At 38.5% G+C, this 22,751-nt stretch overlaps 1 protein-coding gene across 1 annotated transcript in view; it reads left to right on the plus strand.

The window, feature by feature from the left end:
* LOC310782941 (N-acetyltransferase ESCO2-like) overlaps positions 1–22,751 on the plus strand; it is a 59,464-nt gene that overhangs the window by 21,835 nt on the left and 14,878 nt on the right. Inside the window, exons 9-14 of the mRNA XM_083643727.1 lie at positions 570–612; positions 4,166–4,313; positions 4,920–5,051; positions 5,194–5,283; positions 7,884–8,027; positions 12,088–12,272. Of these exons, the coding sequence (XP_083499853.1) occupies positions 570–612; positions 4,166–4,313; positions 4,920–5,051; positions 5,194–5,283; positions 7,884–8,027; positions 12,088–12,272 (742 nt within the window). The remainder of the gene's footprint in view (positions 1–569; positions 613–4,165; positions 4,314–4,919; positions 5,052–5,193; positions 5,284–7,883; positions 8,028–12,087; positions 12,273–22,751) is intronic.

The following is a 22,751-nucleotide window of genomic DNA, read 5'->3' on the forward strand; positions in this document are numbered from 1 at the left end:
CGAATTCCACCCAAACCTAGTCCAAAAAAAGTTTTTTTTTTTTTTTTTTTTTTTTTTAATAATTAAAAAATCGATCCAAATGCCACAGGATCGATTCCAATCCTTAACGATCAATTATCGATTTTCGATAATTGATGAACATCCCTAGTATGTAGTCACGTGTTCACGGCTGCGAGTCTTTAAAAAAAAAAAAAAGGTTGCCAGATAACTGCTGATTTACAGCCCAAAAACAACACAAATGAAGCAACCAGATTTGCCTCCTCGGTTCCCGTCGGTACTTTGGGTATTGGAGGAAAGCGAGTACCGTCACGTTTTCAGAATGTTGGTATCGACTTGGCACCGAAGTATCGGTTCTCATGACATCCCTAGTCCAGTGGAACACTGAGCAACACTTAACCTGCTGATATGTGTTTTTCACTGATCACCTTGATCCCATGGGGCTCTGAGAAGCCCTAAAGATCTTCATCTTCACATCATCATCATCTTCACATCATCATCAGAGCACAAGTGGAATGTCCTTACCAACATGTTGACCATCAGTAACGCTTTCACCTGTTGTTTCTCCTCAGAATCTGCAGCAGTGTTTCCCATCTTTGGCTCTGCTTCCAAAAGGTGAGCGGATAAATTTAAAATTATGATATTATCACTTTACATGTGCTACAAGATGTTCACTTTAATTTTGAGACATTAGTATAAATACCATAAACAAACAATGACCATCACTGAGAAAATAGGCACCTTTACCGCCTAGGGGTGTCAAAAATAATCGATTATCCACCTTATTTTTGAATGCCCCACTGTAAAAAAGAATCGTGGGTACAAGGTCCGGTTTAACCTGACTCATTGTTGCAGCTTGCCATTTCCTTTGTTATACTCTGGCTGCAGACCCGAATTATAAACCGGAAGCTGGAGTCCGTTATAAAAGTTATAAATATAGTCACGTTATAAACAACTAACCAACGCTGGAGGTCGTGATGTTACTCGAAATGGTTAAAAGTGAAATCAATTTGGTGGCGTTTTACTGCCATGTAACATAGCTAGCTAGCCGCTAACATTAGCCACAGTTAGTAGCCGACTACCCACAATGCATTACGTTATCCCAGCACCCGAAAGACACGGCTGTAGAGCAGAATAGCTCTGCTGTAAAAGGGTAAAATCCTCATAGACGTTTTTTTTGTCGGGGGCTGGGGGGTTATCTAAATTGGTAAGGCAAAATGGCCGCCAAAAATAAGGTGGATAAGATGCATCGCGATGCGGACGTGCACGATTCTGCATCGATTCACAAATGTCAAAAATCGATTATTATTATTAATTTATTTTAAATAATAAAATATAATGGAAGTACATGCAGTTGTTTATTTGGATCATAATACAATGCAATTCCAAGTGCACTTTTATTTTAAAAGTAGCCACACAGTGAGGAAAAAAAAGAGAGTGAGAAAAAATAAATCATGTATTGGGGAAAAAAGTAATGCATCGATTGAAGATGCATCGAGATGCATCGATAATCGTAATCGAATCGAATCGTAGCCCTCTGAATCGTAATCAAATCAGATGATTGAAGGGAATCTCCCCTCCTCCTTCAGGGAGGGGAGACGGGACAGGACGGGGTGTATGGGAAATGTAGTCTTTGGAGAAACAGTGGCACTAACAATACTAGTGCTGCTGTGAGATAGAGCGATCAATTGTCTCCAACATGGTCTCTTTTGTTTACAATAACTAGACAAAGGTCTCACTGTGAACTTGTCAATATTAGGGTTTTGGTGATCGGATCGTCTATTGCCGAATCTATGGCTGAAATGACGATTGATTTTCCCTAGCCGATCTCGATCGCCCCCCGTGTGTGGCTGCTCCCTGACCCCGCCCCCCCGTGTGTGGCTGCTCCCTGAGAGCAGCAGTTTGACTGAGCAGAGTGTGTGTTCAGACCAGACCAGTAACAAACTCTACTGCCTTCAACCATGTTTCTGATGTCCGCAACGAGCCCCAATTACAAATCTCCCTGCCGTCCCCTGAGCCATCTACATTCTCCACATGCCGCGCCGCCTGCCATGCTAAACTACTCTGTGCTCAGCTCCATAAGAGTAACGTTATACAGTATGTACTAGGGATGCACCGATCGATCGGCACGTGACCGGAAATGGCCGATTTTCACGTGATCGGCCTCGATCGGTGATCTGCGCCGGTCACTCTAAATAGCCGATTCTGTGAGCCGATTTTCACATGACGTGCGCGCACCCCAAAGCACCGAGACAGGCACCCAGCCACCACACCACACATGCCAGCATACCTTCCTCGTTGTGGATTTTTTTCACCGTCAGTGAAGTAGACAAAGCTCGCACTTTGTCACACATGCAAGTCGAAAATAAGCCGTGGAGACAGAGATGCGGCCGAGTCCCGCTCGGCTGGAGTCCAGTCTGAGCGGCTCGCTTCACCTCACTGGCCCCTCTCTCTCTGCTCTCTCTCCCCGGGAAGCGGTGCTCCAGCAACCCGCCACCGCGCACAGCCGGCTTGGCGAGGTGAACGCGAGCATTGTGTCCAGTATGATAACCATTCCCCGACCTGCATTCTCCATTCCACATCAGCGCTGCTGCCTCAGCCTGTCACTCATGTTGCAACGTGGTGGATACAGGAGAGACTATTTGTTTCGTATTGCAAATAGAACGACATGAGAACGACGGACATAATAATAAAAATGCATCGGACTCACAAGTGTGCAACGTTTTCTGTGCGTGATGACATTTTTTCGGATGGCAGATAAAAATACGCATACCAAACTTCGGACTGTGTGTAAACTCCGCCTGATATTCAGACTGAAGATCGTTACTGTAACTCATAAACTCATTTCCCCTCTACTCAAGAGGACTGGTCTGGAGCCAGTCTATAAACTCCTTGTCCATGGATCATTTTGATGTTCTGTTGCACCTGTTTTCTTTTGGAAAAGTAAATGCATGATAGCTGTGGCATATAGGCTATTGGATTTAATTTAATTTTTGTATTCATTGTATTTGCACAAAAAAGCTCTGTCCAGTAGCCTAACCTGGAACACTTTTATTTTGAGATGTGTTTGAGTGAGATGGTCCTACTTCATGCAAATGATAAGAATTGTTTATTTGTTTATTTGGATCCCCATTAGATGTAAGAATTGTTCTATGAATCTTAATTTTCAAACAAAGTTACAAAAACGTTTGTGTAAGCTGTCAATTGTTGTTTTTAGAAAAAAAAATCGGAATCGGCAAAAATCGGTATCGGCAAGTCAGACTATTCAAAAATCGGAAATCGGAATCGGCCAAGAAAATGGCAATCGGTGCATCCCTAGTATGTACTGTAGATGCAGGCAGGCACAATGACCGATGAATACAAAGTTGTTACCGTAGTTTTGCGCCGCTGTCAGTCAGAGGCTGTAATTAATCGTCCTACCTGTCCGTCATGCAGGGCTGCGGGAGGATGAAAGCAATCCATTCCAGTCTGTCCAAACTTAATACCGATCTAATCCCAGTATGAGATGCAGGGAAATATATTATAGTAGCCGTCCGATGTGTTTATCACGTTGTCCAGACAGTCTTGCTATAGTATAGCGTTATATTTTACATGTTTGCTATATTAAACTGCCATGAGATTGGTTTGCGGGGATGAAAGTCGCTGTGTGGGGGGATGTTCACTTTTAACAGTCTGTAGGCTACGTGTGTCTATGTGCTTTGGTGCGACAATATCACTGCATCTCATGTTCGGTTTAACATATTAGTATCTTATCTTATCAACGTTACTCCGAGCCGATGGTGAGCAGGCGAGGCAGTGGAGAACGAGAGTGAAAGAAGAAAAGAGAAGGACTGAGATCGGATAGGGGGGGGGGGGGGTCTTGCGATGACATCGTGCATTGGCCATGTCAAATGGGTGGCGATTGGACGATCTGACTGAGGTCAAGGTCACTTGACATGCCATGTAATCCCTATTGGTTCACCCCAGTGGCTCACTGAGTAGAGCCTGTTATTTAAGGCTCAGGTCGGTCCTGCCACAGTGACCTGGACTGACTCAAATCCAGACCGTGGTCATTTCCTGCCTGTCCTCCCCTCTCTCTCTCCCATAGCTTCCTGTTTCCCTCAAATAAATTATTTAAAAAAATTAATGCAAAAAAAAAAGATATTTGTGCTGCTGTGTTCCCCTGCAGATTACAGAATAAGTCATCTCTGCGGCCTCCGGTGTCCTGCAGCACCCCTTCTGGCGAGGTGGTGACACTGCAGCCCACTGCCTCTGCAGCCAGAGAGCGCAGCGCGCGCAGGAGGAAAGACAAGCAGGATGACGACCAGCTCATTATCGTATGTTAATATTGTCTCTGGGAGCAGGACATTGTGTTATATACATGGACATTAGAATAATGATATTAGTATTTGTGTTATTAGTATGCTAATTCTGAAAGGCCTTGAAAGTTTTTGAAAACAGACAAATAGACATAGCTCATCATTGACTGGTTTTTGGCAACAATAGAAATGTAACTTATTTTGAACTTCTTCTCTTCTGATTGGATCTCTTCCCAATTTGTCCCTCCCTAACATTTCAATCTAGTTTTTATTTGACGGAAATGTCAATAGATTCCCTCCGTTTTTTCAACTTTGTTTTTATTTTTTCGTCGACAAAATGAACACTGCATTATACTGTATGCCTAGAAAATGAAGATATTCTCAGTGTTATAACGGTACCGTGTCTCAAACATGCTGTCTTGCGTCCTTGAATTTGAAGGAATTGGGCCTGGAAAGTAAGTTTAAGAAGGTGTTGGAACCCTGATTTGAGATGTGTAGAGTGTGATTCTTGTGTGATTTGAGATGTGTAGAGTGTGATTCTTGTGTGATTTGAGATGTGTAGAGTGTGATTCTTGTGTGATTTGAGATGTTTAGAGTGTGATTCTTGTGTGATTTCTCCATCAGGATGCAGGTCAGAAGCAGTTTGGAGCGATGACCTGCAGCTCCTGTGGGATGGTGTACAGCGCCGACAACCCAGAGGACAACTTCCAGCACAGCCAGTTCCACCAGCGCTTCCTCGACCGCATCAAATATGTGGTAAGTCCTCCTCCAGAGGTATATCTCCTCCAAACAGCATCTCATGACAGTATTGACAGTTGGGGAGTGAGTGTTTTCTGCTGGTTGGTACTGTGCTGTTGGCAGGTAACTGCAGCTTCCTCTCCTCTCTGTCGTGTTGCAGGGCTGGAAGAAAGAGAGGGTGGTGGCCGAGTTCTGGGACGGAAAAATCCTCATGGTTCTGCCCGATGATCCCAAGTACGCTCTCAAAAAGGTGCGGGTCTGCTTCGTTCTTTCAAGGAAAACAATGATTACAAAACCAGTAGTATATCAGAAAACTCTAAACAGTTTAGCAGGCTTTCATTTAGTTTGGCAGTTAATTGAGAGTAGATTTGAGTTAAGTTGTGGACCAGTAGGGATGTCTCAATATATCGTCCCACGATATATCGCGATATCAAAACGATGGCGATATGTATCGTTGAGATGAAATCTCATATCGCGAGAAAAAGAAGCTGAACATGGTGGCACTGATCTGCATCTGATTGCATGCTCGCTCTCCTTTTCATTGCTTTGTTTGAACAGACGAGGGACGTTACAGACACGGAGGATGAAAATGGTGAAATTACTCAAATTAGCGTGGAGGATGCCCCCTCAACTTACAAATCGATCGCAAAAAAATATTGTTAAAATATCGTATCGTTATCGTGAACCCAATTAGGGCTGTCCTAGCGAGTCGACGTAATCGATGACGTCGACTACGTAATTACGTTGACGCACGCTACGTGCTTCGACGCGTCACGTGTGGCTAATGTTAGCGGCTAACTGTTACTTGTCGTTACTTTAAATGGCAGTAAAACGCCACTGAATGACCAAATTGATTTAACTTTTAACCATTTCGATTTCCACTTTCAATACGGAACCCCAGCATTGGTTAGTTGTTAATGTCGTGACTATATTTATAACGTTATAACGTACTCCGGTTTGCGGGCTGAATCTTTGTGTTGCGCAATAACTACAACCCCTCAGCACTCTGGCTGTAGACCCGAGTTATAAACTGGAAACCGGAGTACATAAACGTTATAAATATAGTCATGTTATAAACAACTAACCAATACTGGGGGTCCGTATGGAAAGTGGAAATCGAAATGGTTAAAAGTTAAATCAATTTGGTCATTCAGTGGCGTTTTACTGCCATTTAAAGTAACGACAAGTAACAGTTAGCCGCTAACATTAGCGCTTACCCATCAGCGCAGCGTCATTTGACGTCAGCACACTCTTCTAAACAGGTTGCGTGCCGCATTCCAGTGGGCATTCCCATGCTTTCACATGGACGCATCACTACGACCAGCGTAGTTAGACCAGACGTAATAGCCCTGTTGGTGCAGTAGTCCACTTTAGTAAAGACTGGTCTTAACCGACGTAGGAGTTACGACCAGGCATAGTTAAGACCAGTTGGTGCAAGCCAAGCCCCATGTTGGGTGTGGATGCTACAGACACAGTCTTGTGTCTGGATGATGTGTGACCATCTTACATGGAGCATTTTGTCTTTCTCCAAAATTAAGAGCACTGTTACTGAAAATTGCACACCATTGTACTGTAACATGATGATTTTATGTTGGACTGCTGCTAAACTCAGTTGACATTGCACAAGGTTTTTGGTATTCCTCCTGAAAGTGACTTGAATTTAATTTATTCTACTATTTTATTTTGAATTGCACTATATTCATTTTATTTGAGGACAAGCTCTTGCTTTAATTTTATTTGAGAGATTTTATGTTGGACTGTTAAAGAGAATGAGATGGTTAAATAAAATACTGAAATTGAGAAGTTTTTGGATATTTATTTGTTTTGGGTAAATGTATTGTTATATAATAAAAAAATTAATTAAAAAATAATCGTTAGATTAATCGATAAGAAAATAATCGTTTGGGACAGCCCTAAACCCAATATCGTGTATCGTATATCGTATCGTTAACTGAGTGTATTGTGACACCCCTATGGACCAATGATGTCATTTTGTGTGTGCATGAATGGTCCACAACTAGGGATGTTCGATATTGGCTTTTTTACCGATATCCGATATCCGATAATGTCCAACTCTTAATTTCCGATACCGATATCAACCGATATCAACCGATACCGATATAAGCGGGCTTTTTTTCGACCGAAATTTCACGTAACAAGTTACATAATGTAGCTTAATGTAGCTGAAGAGTTTAATATATAATATGCATGTTGTGTTAAAGTTGTAAGTGTTAGAGAAGCGAGCTTGTGACCAGAAGGTCGTCTGTTCAATCCCCGGGACCGGCAGGATAAATCTGGATGGGGAAAGTGAAAAGGCAGCGCTTGCCCCTCCCTCATTACCACCACTGAGGTGCCCTTGAGCAAGGCCCTTAACCCAACCGCTCCAGTGGAGCTGCTCAGTGGCCAACAGATCAGACTGTGGTTGTACTGGTCAGCTTCCAGGTATGAATGTGTGTGTGAATGTGAACAGGGCACTCCTGAAAAAGAGAGCATTGCTCTCAGTGAGACTCCCCCTGTATTTATGAAAAAAAAAAAAAAAAAAAAAAATCGGCATAAAAACCGATACCGATATTTTCCGATATCGATTTTTTATGCTAATATCGGCCGATAATATCGGTAGGCCGATAATATCGGACATCCCTATCCACAACTGAACTCAAATCAAATCTCAATAACTGTCAAATGAATCTGCCTGCACAGTTTTTGGATATGTGCCAGATCACATAATAAAAATAGCAAAATAAATTAGCAAGTGTTTTTCAGTGAATCTCCTTTAACGAACATGTGGTAAGCATTCAGGCTTGCAGTTTCTCATGCCTTGTACATCTGTGTGTGTGTGTGTGTGTGCAGGCAGAGGACGTGCGCTGTGTAGCAGACAGTGAGTTGGGTTTCCAGCAGCAGACTCTGAGCTGCCCCACACAGGCTAAGACCTACCTGTTCATCAACACTGAGCGCACGGTGGTGGGCTGCCTGGTCGCCGAACACATACGACAGGTAGGTGTGTGTGTGTGGGTGTGGGTGTGTGTGTGTGTGTGTGTTTGCGCGGCAAAGATGGGCCTGTTCAGTCTATTTTAGTGTCCCAAAAGACCCAGGATCAAACTAGTCTGCGTCTTGCATACAAAAAGCATTAACAGCCAATAGAAGCCACCGTGGCTCAGTGGTTAGCACTGTCACCTCACAGCAAGAAGATCTCGGGTTCGAACCCCAGTCCATCCCAGGTCCTTTTTGTGTGGAGTTTGCATGTTCTCCCCATGTTTGTGTGGGTTTCTGGGTGCTCTGGTTTCCTCCCACCACCAAAAGACATGTATGTTAGGGTTAATAAAATTGTTTGTCTGTGTTCGGCCACAGTTATGCCATTTTATGTAGCATCTGGCTGAAACTTTCAGGGTGTGTAAAGGGCACCAGTGCGGGTGACCTGACGGAGGCATTGTGACAAGACTGATCAGTGATGTCACACACACAAGGAGGCATTGTGACAAGACTGATCAGTGATGTCACACACACAAGGAGGCATTGTGACAAGACTGGTCAGTGATGTCACACACACAAGGAGGCATTGTGACAAGACTGGTCAGTGATGTCACACACACAAGGAGGCATTGTGACAAGACTGGTCAGTGATGTCACACACACAAGGAGGCATTGTGACAAGACTGGTCAGTGATGTCACACACACAAGGAGGCATTGTGACAAGACTGGTCAGTGATGTCACACACACAAGGAGGCATTGTGACAAGACTGATCAGTGATGTCACACACACAAGGAGGCATTGTGACAAGACTGGTCAGTGATGTCACACACACAAGGAGGCATTGTGACAAGACTGATCAGTGATGTCACACACACAAGGAGGCATTGTGACAAGACTGGTCAGTGATGTCACACACACAAGGAGGCATTGTGATAAGACTGGTCAGTAGGGCTGCACGATATGAGGAAAAGCTGCGATGTGCGATAACAGTGTTCAATATTGCGATGACGATATGACCTGCGATAAATAAAAAAATGCTATAAACAAAAATATTAATGGTAGGGGTGCTCCGATCCGGCTAAGCCACGATCCGTTCCGATTCCGATTCCTGGGGTCACGATCCCACGATTCCAGAATCTAGAATCTATTCTCAATTATGTAGTTTTATAATGCAATAACACACAAAGGTAAATCTAAGACAAAAAATGACAAATGTATTAATGCTGAACTTCAAATTCAACTTCTGAAGTATTACAGTGAGGGCCTAAATTCATTTTGCAATATGAGTGTGTTAATTTAAGCATACGTATCAGTAAGTGGCACGGGATTCTCAAAGCCTGTGTTGAGGGTCATACGAGCAAAAATGCACTCTTGAAGCTAAAAAAAATCCAAAACCAACAAGTTAATTATTTATATTTTTACTTCAATGTAGAGCAGTCATTTCTTACACATGAGATTACTTTTAGCATTTTAGTCATAACGATTATTGAAAGATATTCCATATTCCAGACTGAAATGTTATAACAGAAGTGGAGTATTGGCCAGAATGACATGAACATTTGGACACTTATTCAGCCGGTATCTTGCATGTTGCGTTCATGTGCACTGTAAAAAAAAAAAAAAAAAATTTTTTTGCGATAACACGTGACTTTTGCGATGTGTTCATCGCGCATTTTCATATCGCGATGACGATGAAAATACGATAAATCGTGCAGCCCTACTGGTCAGTGATGTCACACACACAAGGAGGCATTGTGACAAGACTGATCAGTGATGTTATGGGTCCACACACACTGATGTCATCAGTGATATCATAATGGGGCGCGCACACACACAGACAAGGAGGAATTGTGACATCACTGATGCAATAACATTTGGTGAGCAACACTATAGGGCAGGTGAGGCCATGCAGCAGCCGAGCCACGGGCATTGAGATGCCTAGTGTGTGTGTATATGCATGTATATATATATATATATATATATATTAGGGGTGGGGGGAAAAATCAATTCACCTAAGTATCGCGATTTTTAATGTCACAATTTTTTGAATCGATCTTTTATTCCAGAATCGATAATCGCAAAAAAAAAAAAATGGGTGCCCGCAGTCAGGCCACTCACTGAACAGCAGGCCAGGCGCCGCCTACTGGTTTACTAGTGGTTTTATTACTTTATTAGTTAGTCTGAAGTAATAATTACACTTCAGGGTTAATGTGGGTGCATCTCATTGTAAAATTGGACTTCAAACGGCCCAAATCTGGCTTCAAACGGCCCAAATTGGGCTTCAAACGGCCCAAATTTCACGCGCGTCGGCCCATATCGGCCTGGCCTGCTTGGTATCTAATGCCCGGCCTGAATTATGATCCCAGTCCCCCCCTGTTTTTAACTATATCGCCCAGCCCTACTCATGATATAATATACAGTCTCTAGTGTATGATTCAACTTTTCCCATGTTCTAATCTAGTGTAAAAAAGCAAACAAACTGAAAAAAGAAAAAAGAAACAAAAATCGTAATATCGAATCGCAATAATCATAGAATCGCAATACTTAAGAATCGCAATACTTAAGAGTTGCAATATATATCGAATCGGCACCCAAGTATCGTGATAGTATCGAATCGGGAGATAAGTGAATCGCCACAGCCCTAATATATATATATATATATATATATATATATATATATATATATATATATATATATATATATATATAACCAGCCGCCCTCGAGCAGAACATCAGTTCACTTGTGTGTTAGAATGACACAAACACTGCCCATCTGCATTTATGTTGTATGACACAAAGCAGGTTGAAAACCCATTTGCTAGGGACCCCTTGGAACTCCCTCAAGGACCACTGGTGGTCCGCGGACCCCATGTTGAGAAACAACTACTGTATTAGAGGACTTATGCACGGTGTCCAAAATAACAGCAATGAAATATGAATATGAAGAAAAATGACACTTTGTCCAGTGTGCTGTCAACTACACACGTACAACTACGTTATCTCGTCGTAAGGGCCTTTCTCTCTATGTGGAGTTTGCATGTTCTCCCCGTACCCCCCAGGGGGTTCCTCCGTATATAACCCCCCCACTAAAAACATGCAGAAGATCAGATCGTCATCGTCATCCGACCAGTGACGACAACATCCGAAGTTGGTCCCCGGGCGCTGCTCCTGGCCTGCCCCCCGGAGGAAAGGACATGCCTGGATGGGTTAAATGCAGAGGACACTTTTCACCGGCCACTGTCAGCATGAGTGTGTTGTGGCCGCATGCATGTGTTGTGGTGTTCGTGTGACAATAAAAGACTGGCTTGTCCGTTACGAGAGTTTTTTACAAGCTTCACTCCTAACTCACTCAGTGGCTCTGTATGGAGCATGGCTTTTTGATGGCATGTGAGAATCTGGGCCAAACTGGACCAAGAGTAGCTGTAGCTGAACCAACAAAACTGTCAACAGTGACCTCTTGCTGCTCATCCTGTCAAATAGACTCAATAACAATTAAAGAACAACAAGAGGATGCACCAGCGGGGTTTCTCAGCGGAAAAGACATCTTGGCCGTTCTTCAGAGTGGATATGGTTGCTTTAGATTTGGCGACGCTACGAACTTTAATTGCCTCTCAATTTGTTCGAATATATCCGAAGGGTGGCCCCATAAAAATTAATTAGGAGATAGTTGTCTTTTCTCTTTGATGTCTTAACGACCAGCTGTTGACAGCTGATGAGTGCTTTGAGGCTTTGTGATTGTGCGCACCTGGCTTTGTTGTTGTCATCTGCATGAAGCTGGGAATATGCTTGGCCGGGCCACACGGAAATGTTAGAGCAGAGTGCCCTCTGCTGGATCATCAATGAATTATATTTAAAAGAAAATCCCCCCACCGCAAAAAAACCAATATTATTATTTTAATTCAGATGGGTCAATTAAATATCGAACGCCCCCCCCCCCCCCCCCCTCCCCCACATTCGAAGTTACATTCGAATTTCGATTAAAAAGTGACAGCTCTACTATAGACTATATAGGCTATAGAGCTACAGCAGTATGTTGTATTGACTGGTGGAGTACTGATGGCTGATGGGTCATGCGTTGCAGGCGTACCGGGTCCTGGAGCTGCCGGACCGGCAGAAGGACCTGACCAAGGAGGACTTCATGGAGCGCCACCGGGCCTGGTGCTGCTCCACCATCCCAGAGAAAGCCCTGTGTGGGGTCAGCCGGGTCTGGGTCTTCAGCCCGGCCCGGCGCCAGGCCATCGCCACCCGCATGCTGGACACAGTCAGGTACAACTCCACGCTCAACATATACGTACTAACCCTAACCCTATAAAGTAGAGACTTACAGGACTGTACTATAACTATAACATGATCAGAGACTTACAGTACTATACTATAACTAGCATGATCAGAGACTTACAGGACTATACTATAACTAGCATGATCAGAGACTTACAGTACTGTACTATAACTAGCATGATCAGAGACTTACAGTACTGTACTATAACTAGCATGATCAGAGACTTACAGTACTGTACTATAACTATAACATGATCAGAGACTTACAGGACTGTACTATAACTAACATGATCAGAGACTTACAGTACTGTACTATAACTAGCATGATCAGAGACTTACAGTACTGTACTATAACTAGCATGATCAGAGACTTACAGGACTATACTATAACTAGCATGATCAGAGACTTACAGTACTGTACTATAACTAGCATGATCAGAGACTTACAGTACTGTACTATAACTAGCATGATCAGAGACTTACAGTACTGTACTATAACTAGCATGATCAGAGACTTACAGGACTATACTATAACTAACATGATCAGAGACTTACAGTACTATACTATAACTATAACATGATCAGCGACTTACAGTACTGTACTATAACTAGCATGATCAGAGACTTACAGGACTATACTATAACTAGCATGATCAGAGACTTACAGTACTGTACTATAACTAGCATGATCAGAGACTTACAGTACTGTACTATAACTATAACATGATCAGAGACTTACAGGACTGTACTATAACTATAACATGATCAGAGACTTACAGTACTGTACTATAACTAGCATGATCAGAGACTTACAGGACTATACTATAACTAGCATGATCAGAGACTTACAGTACTGTACTATAACTAGCATGATCAGAGACTTACAGTACTGTACTATAACTAGCATGATCAGAGACTTACAGTACTGTACTATAACTAGCATGATCAGAGACTTACAGGACTATACTATAACTAGCATGATCAGAGACTTACAGTACTGTACTATAACTAGCATGATCAGAGACTTACAGGACTATACTATAACTAACATGATCAGAGACTTACAGTACTATACTATAACTATAACATGATCAGAGACTTACAGGACTGTACTATAACTAACATGATCAGAGACTTACAGGACTGTACTATAACTAACATGATCAGAGACTTACAGTACTTTACTATAACTATAACATGATCAGAGACTTACAGTACTGTACTATAACTAACATGATCAGAGACTTACAGTACTATACTATAACTATAACATGATCAGAGACTTACAGTACTGTACTATAACTAACATGATCAGAGACTTACAGTACTATACTATAACTATAACATGATCAGAGACTTACAGTACTGTACTATAACTAACATGATCAGAGACTTACAGTACTATACTATAACTATAACATGATCAGAGACTTACAGTACTGTACTATAACTAACATGATCAGAGACTTACAGTACTATACTATAACTATAACATGATCAGAGACTTACAGTACTGTACTATAACTATAACATGATCAGAGACTTACAGTACTGTACTATAACTAACATGATCAGAGACTTACAGTACTATACTATAACTATAACATGATCAGAGACTTACAGTACTGTACTATAACTAACATGATCAGAGACTTACAGTACTATACTATAACTATAACATGATCAGAGACTTACAGTACTGTACTATAACTAACATGATCAGAGACTTACAGTACTGTACTATAACTATAACATGATCAGAGACTTACAGTACTGTACTATAACTAACATGATCAGAGACTTACAGTACTATACTATAACTATAACATGATCAGAGACTTACAGTATTGTACTATAACTAACATGATCAGAGACTTACAGTACTTTACTATAACTATAACATGATCAGAGACTTACAGTACTGTACTATAACTAACATGATCAGAGACTTACAGTACTATACTATAACTAACATGATCAGAGACTTACAGGACTGTACTATAACTAACATGATCAGAGACTTACAGTACTGTACTATAACTATAACATGATCAGAGACTTACAGTACTTTACTATAACTAACATGATCAGAGACTTACAGTACTGTACTATAACTAACATGATCAGAGACTTACAGTACTGTACTATAACTATAACATGATCAGAGACTTACAGTACTGTACTATAACTAACATGATCAGAGACTTACAGTACTGTACTATAACTAACATGATCAGAGACTTACAGTACTGTACTATAACTAACATGATCAGAGACTTACAGTACTGTACTATAACTATAACATGATCAGAGACTTACAGTACTGTACTATAACTAACATGATCAGAGACTTACAGTACTGTACTATAACTAACATGATCAGAGACTTACAGTACTGTACTATAACTATAACATGATCAGAGACTTACAGTACTGTACTATAACTATAACATGATCAGAGACTTACAGTACTGTACTATAACTATAACATGATCAGAGACTTACAGTACTTTACTATAACTATAACATGATCAGAGACTTACAGTACTGTACTATAACTATAACATGATCAGAGACTTACAGTACTATACTATAACTAACATGATCAGAGACTTACAGTACTATACTATAACTAACATGATCAGAGACTTACAGTACTGTACTATAACTATAACATGATCAGAGACTTACAGTACTGTACTATAACTATAACATGATCAGAGACTTACAGTACTGTACTATAACTATAACATGATCAGAGACTTACAGTACTGTACTATAACTAACATGATCAGAGACTTACAGTACTATACTATAACTAACATGATCAGAGACTTACAGTACTATACTATAACTATAACATGATCAGAGACTTACAGTACTGTACTATAACTAACATGATCAGAGACTTACAGTACTTTACTATAACTATAACATGATCAGAGACTTACAGTACTGTACTATAACTAACATGATCAGAGACTTACAGTACTATACTATAACTATAACATGATCAGAGACTTACAGTACTGTACTATAACTATAACATGATCAGAGACTTACAGTACTGTACTATAACTAACATGATCAGAGACTTACAGTACTTTACTATAACTATAACATGATCAGAGACTTACAGTACTGTACTATAACTAACATGATCAGAGACTTACAGTACTATACTATAACTATAACATGATCAGAGACTTACAGTACTGTACTATAACTATAACATGATCAGAGACTTACAGTACTTTACTATAACTATAACATGATCAGAGACTTACAGTACTGTACTATAACTAACATGATCAGAGACTTACAGTACTATACTATAACTAACATGATCAGAGACTTACAGTACTATACTATAACTATAACATGATCAGAGACTTACAGTACTGTACTATAACTAACATGATCAGAGACTTACAGTACTGTACTATAACTATAACATGATCAGAGACTTACAGTACTGTACTATAACTAACATGATCAGAGACTTACAGTACTGTACTATAACTATAACATGATCAGAGACTTACAGTACTGTACTATAACTAACATGATCAGAGACTTACAGTACTGTACTATAACTATAACATGATCAGAGACTTACAGTACTGTACTATAACTATAACATGATCAGAGACTTACAGTACTGTACTATAACTAACATGATCAGAGACTTACAGGACTGTACTATAACTAACATGATCAGAGACTTACAGTACTTTACTATAACTATAACATGATCAGAGACTTACAGTACTATACTATAACTAACATGATCAGAGACTTACAGTACTGTACTATAACTAACATGATCAGAGACTTACAGTACTGTACTATAACTAACATGATCAGAGACTTACAGTACTGTACTATAACTAACATGATCAGAGACTTACAGTACTGTACTATAACTAACATGATCAGAGACTTACAGTACTGTACTATAACTAACATGATCAGAGACTTACAGTACTGTACTATAACTAACATGATCAGAGACTTACAGTACTATACTATAACTAACATGATCAGAGACTTACAGTACTGTACTATAACTAACATGATCAGAGACTTACAGTACTATACTATAACTAACATGATCAGAGACTTACAGTACTGTACTATAACTAACATGATCAGAGACTTACAGTACTGTACTATAACTATAACATGATCAGAGACTTACAGTACTATACTATAACTATAACATGATCAGAGACTTACAGTACTGTACTATAACTAACATGATCAGAGACTTACAGTACTATACTATAACTATAACATGATCAGAGACTTACAGTACTGTACTATAACTATAACATGATCAGAGACTTACAGTACTGTACTATAACTATAACATGATCAGAGACTTACAGTACTGTACTATAACTAACATGATCAGAGACTTACAGTACTGTACTATAACTATAACATGATCAGAGACTTACAGTACTGTACTATAACTAACATGATCAGAGACTTACAGTACTGTACTATAACTTTAACATGATCAGAGACTTACAGTACTGTACTATAACTATAACATGATCAGAGACTTACAGTACTGTACTATAACTAACATGATCAGAGACTTACAGTACTGTACTATAACTTTAACATGATCAGAGACTTACAGTACTGTACTATAACTATAACATGATCAGAGACTTACAGTACTGTACTATAACTAACATGATCAGAGACTTACAGTACTGTACTATAACTATAACATGATCAGAGACTTACAGTACTGTACTATAACTAACATGATCAGAGACTTACAGTACTGTACTATAACTAACATGATCAGAGACTTGCAGGACTGTACTATAACTAACATGATCAGAGACTTACAGTACTGTACTATAACTAACATGATCAGAGACTTACAGTACTGTACTATAACTAACATGATCAGAGACTTACAGTACTATACTATAACTAACATGATCAGAGACTTACAGTACTATACTATAACTAACATGATCAGAGACTTACAGTACTGTACTATAACTAACATGATCAGAGACTTACAGTACTATACTATAACTAACATGATCAGAGACTTACTGTACTATAACTATAACATGATCAGAGACTTACAGTACTGTACTATAACTAACATGATCAGAGACTTACAGTACTGTACTATAACTAACATGATCAGAGACTTACTGTACTATAACTATAACATGATCAGAGACTTACAGTACTGTACTATAACTATAACATGATCAGAGACTTACAGGACTGTACTATAACTAACATGATCAGAGACTTACAGTACTGTACTATAACTATAACATGATCAGAGACTTACAGTACTGTACTATAACTAACATGATCAGAGACTTACAGTACTGTACTATAACTATAACATGATCAGAGACTTACAGTACTGTACTATAACTATAACATGATCAGAGACTTACAGGACTGTACTATAACTAACATGATCAGAGACTTACAGTACTGTACTATAACTATAACATGATCAGAGACTTACAGTACTGTACTATAACTATAACATGATCAGAGACTTACAGTACTGTACTATAACTATAACATGATCAGAGACTTACAGTACTGTACTATAACTATAACATGATCAGAGACTTACAGTACTGTACTATAACTATAACATGATCAGAGACTTACAGTACTGTACTATAACTATAACATGATCAGAGACTTACAGTACTGTACTATAACTAACATGATCAGAGACTTACAGTACTATACTATAACTAACATGATCAGAGACTTACAGTACTGTACTATAACTAACATGATCAGAGACTTACAGTACTGTACTATAACTATAACATGATCAGAGACTTACAGTACTATACTATAACTATAACATGATCAGAGACTTACAGTACTATACTATAACTATAACATGATCAGAGACTTACAGTACTGTACTATAACTATAACATGATCAGAGACTTACAGTACTGTACTATAACTAACATGATCAGAGACTTACAGTACTATACTATAACTATAACATGATCAGAGACTTACAGTACTGTACTATAACTAACATGATCAGAGACTTACAGTACTATACTATAACTAACATGATCAGAGACTTACAGGACTGTACTATAACTAACATGATCAGAGACTTACAGGACTGTACTATAACTAACATGATCAGAGACTTACAGGACTGTACTATAACTAACATGATCAGAGACTTACAGTACTGTACTATAACTAACATGATCAGAGACTTACAGTACTGTACTATAACTATAACATGATCAGAGACTTACAGTACTGTACTATAACTAACATGATCAGAGACTTACAGTACTTTACTATAACTATAACATGATCAGAGACTTACAGGACTGTACTATAACTAACATGATCAGAGACTTACAGGACTGTACTATAACTAACATGATCAGAGACTTACAGGACTGTACTATAACTAACATGATCAGAGACTTACAGTACTGTACTATAACTAACATGATCAGAGACTTACAGTACTGTACTATAACTATAACATGATCAGAGACTTACAGTACTGTACTATAACTAACATGATCAGAGACTTACAGTACTGTACTATAACTATAACATGATCAGAGACTTACAGGACTGTACTATAACTAACATGATCAGAGACTTACAGTACTATACTATAACTATAACATGATCAGAGACTTACAGCACTGTACTATAACTAACATGATCAGAGACTTACAGTACTATACTATAACTATAACATGATCAGAGACTTACAGTACTGTACCATAACTAACATGATCAGAGACTTACAGTACTATACTATAACTATAACATGATCAGAGACTTACAGTACTGTACTATAACTAACATGATCAGAGACTTACAGTACTGTACTATAACTATAACATGATCAGAGACTTACAGTACTGTACTATAACTAACATGATCAGAGACTTACAGGACTGTACTATAACTAACATGATCAGAGACTTACAGGACTGTACTATAACTAACATGATCAGAGACTTACAGGACTGTACTATAACTAACATGATCAGAGACTTACAGTACTTTACTATAACTATAACATGATCAGAGACTTACAGTACTATACTATAACTAACATGATCAGAGACTTACAGTACTGTACTATAACTAACATGATCAGAGACTTACAGTACTGTACTATAACTAACATGATCAGAGACTTACAGTACTGTACTATAACTAACATGATCAGAGACTTACAGTACTGTACTATAACTATAACATGATCAGAGACTTACAGGACTGTACTATAACTAACATGATCAGAGACTTACAGGACTGTACTATAACTAACATGATCAGAGACTTACAGTACTGTACTATAACTATAACATGATCAGAGACTTACAGTACTATACTATAACTAACATGATCAGAGACTTACAGTACTGTACTATAACTAACATGATCAGAGACTTACAGTACTGTACTATAACTAACATGATCAGAGACTTACAGTACTGTACTATAACTATAACATGATCAGAGACTTACAGTACTGTACTATAACTATAACATGATCAGAGACTTACAGTACTGTACTATAACTATAACATGATCAGAGGCTTACAGTACTGTACTATAACTAACATGATCAGAGACTTACAGTACTGTACTATAACTATAACATGATCAGAGACTTACAGTACTGTACTATAACTAACATGATCAGAGACTTACAGTACTGTACTATAACTATAACATGATCAGAGACTTACAGTACTGTACTATAACTAACATGATCAGAGACTTACAGTACTGTACTATAACTAACATGATCAGAGACTTGCAGGACTGTACTATAACTAACATGATCAGAGACTTACAGTACTGTACTATAACTAACATGATCAGAGACTTACAGTACTATACTATAACTAACATGATCAGAGACTTACTGTACTATAACTATAACATGATCAGAGACTTACAGTACTGTACTATAACTAACATGATCAGAGACTTACAGTACTGTACTATAACTAACATGATCAGAGACTTACTGTACTATAACTATAACATGATCAGAGACTTACAGTACTGTACTATAACTATAACATGATCAGAGACTTACAGGACTGTACTATAACTAACATGATCAGAGACTTACAGTACTGTACTATAACTAACATGATCAGAGACTTACAGTACTATACTATAACTATAACATGATCAGAGACTTACAGTACTGTACTATAACTAACATGATCAGAGACTTACAGTACTGTACTATAACTATAACATGATCAGAGACTTACAGTACTGTACTATAACTATAACATGATCAGAGACTTACAGGACTGTACTATAACTAACATGATCAGAGACTTACAGTACTATACTATAACTAACATGATCAGAGACTTACAGTACTGTACTATAACTATAACATGATCAGAGACTTACAGTACTGTACTATAACTAACATGATCAGAGACTTACAGTACTATACTATAACTAACATGATCAGAGACTTACAGGACTGTACTATAACTAACATGATCAGAGACTTACAGTACTATACTATAACTAACATGATCAGAGACTTACAGTACTGTACTATAACTATAACATGATCAGAGACTTACAGTACTATACTATAACTAACATGATCAGAGACTTACAGTACTGTACTATAACTAACATGATCAGAGACTTACAGTACTGTACTATAACTATAACATGATCAGAGACTTACAGTACTGTACTATAACTAACATGATCAGAGACTTACAGTACTGTACTATAACTATAACATGATCAGAGACTTACAGTACTATACTATAACTAACATGATCAGAGACTTACAGTACTGTACTATAACTATAACATGATCAGAGACTTACAGTACTATACTATAACTAACATGATCAGAGACTTACAGTACTGTACTATAACTATAACATGATCAGAGACTTACAGTACTATACTATAACTAACATGATCAGAGACTTACAGTACTATACTATAACTATAACATGATCAGAGACTTACAGTACTATACTATAACTATAACATGATCAGAGACTTACAGTACTGTACTATAACTATAACATGATCAGAGACTTACAGTACTGTACTATAACTAACATGATCAGAGACTTACAGTACTATACTATAACTATAACATGATCAGAGACTTACAGTACTGTACTATAACTAACATGATCAGAGACTTACAGTACTATACTATAACTAACATGATCAGAGACTTACAGGACTGTACTATAACTAACATGATCAGAGACTTACAGGACTGTACTATAACTAACATGATCAGAGACTTACAGGACTGTACTATAACTATAACATGATCAGAGACTTACAGTACTGTACTATAACTTTAACATGATCAGAGACTTACAGTACTGTACTATAACTATAACATGATCAGAGACTTACAGTACTGTACTATAACTAACATGATCAGAGACTTACAGTACTGTACTATAACTATAACATGATCAGAGACTTACAGTACTGTACTATAACTAACATGATCAGAGACTTACAGTACTGTACTATAACTAACATGATCAGAGACTTGCAGGACTGTACTATAACTAACATGATCAGAGACTTACAGTACTGTACTATAACTAACATGATCAGAGACTTACAGTACTGTACTATAACTAACATGATCAGAGACTTACAGTACTATACTATAACTAACATGATCAGAGACTTACAGTACTATACTATAACTAACATGATCAGAGACTTACAGTACTGTACTATAACTAACATGATCAGAGACTTACAGTACTATACTATAACTAACATGATCAGAGACTTACTGTACTATAACTATAACATGATCAGAGACTTACAGTACTGTACTATAACTAACATGATCAGAGACTTACAGTACTGTACTATAACTAACATGATCAGAGACTTACTGTACTATAACTATAACATGATCAGAGACTTACAGTACTGTACTATAACTATAACATGATCAGAGACTTACAGGACTGTACTATAACTAACATGATCAGAGACTTACAGTACTGTACTATAACTATAACATGATCAGAGACTTACAGTACTGTACTATAACTAACATGATCAGAGACTTACAGTACTGTACTATAACTATAACATGATCAGAGACTTACAGTACTGTACTATAACTATAACATGATCAGAGACTTACAGGACTGTACTATAACTAACATGATCAGAGACTTACAGTACTGTACTATAACTATAACATGATCAGAGACTTACAGTACTGTACTATAACTATAACATGATCAGAGACTTACAGTACTGTACTATAACTATAACATGATCAGAGACTTACAGTACTGTACTATAACTATAACATGATCAGAGACTTACAGTACTGTACTATAACTATAACATGATCAGAGACTTACAGTACTGTACTATAACTATAACATGATC

Source organism: Poromitra crassiceps (assembly GCF_964638095.1).
Source record: "Poromitra crassiceps genome assembly, chromosome: 9".
Lineage (NCBI taxonomy): Eukaryota > Metazoa > Chordata > Actinopteri > Beryciformes > Melamphaidae > Poromitra > Poromitra crassiceps.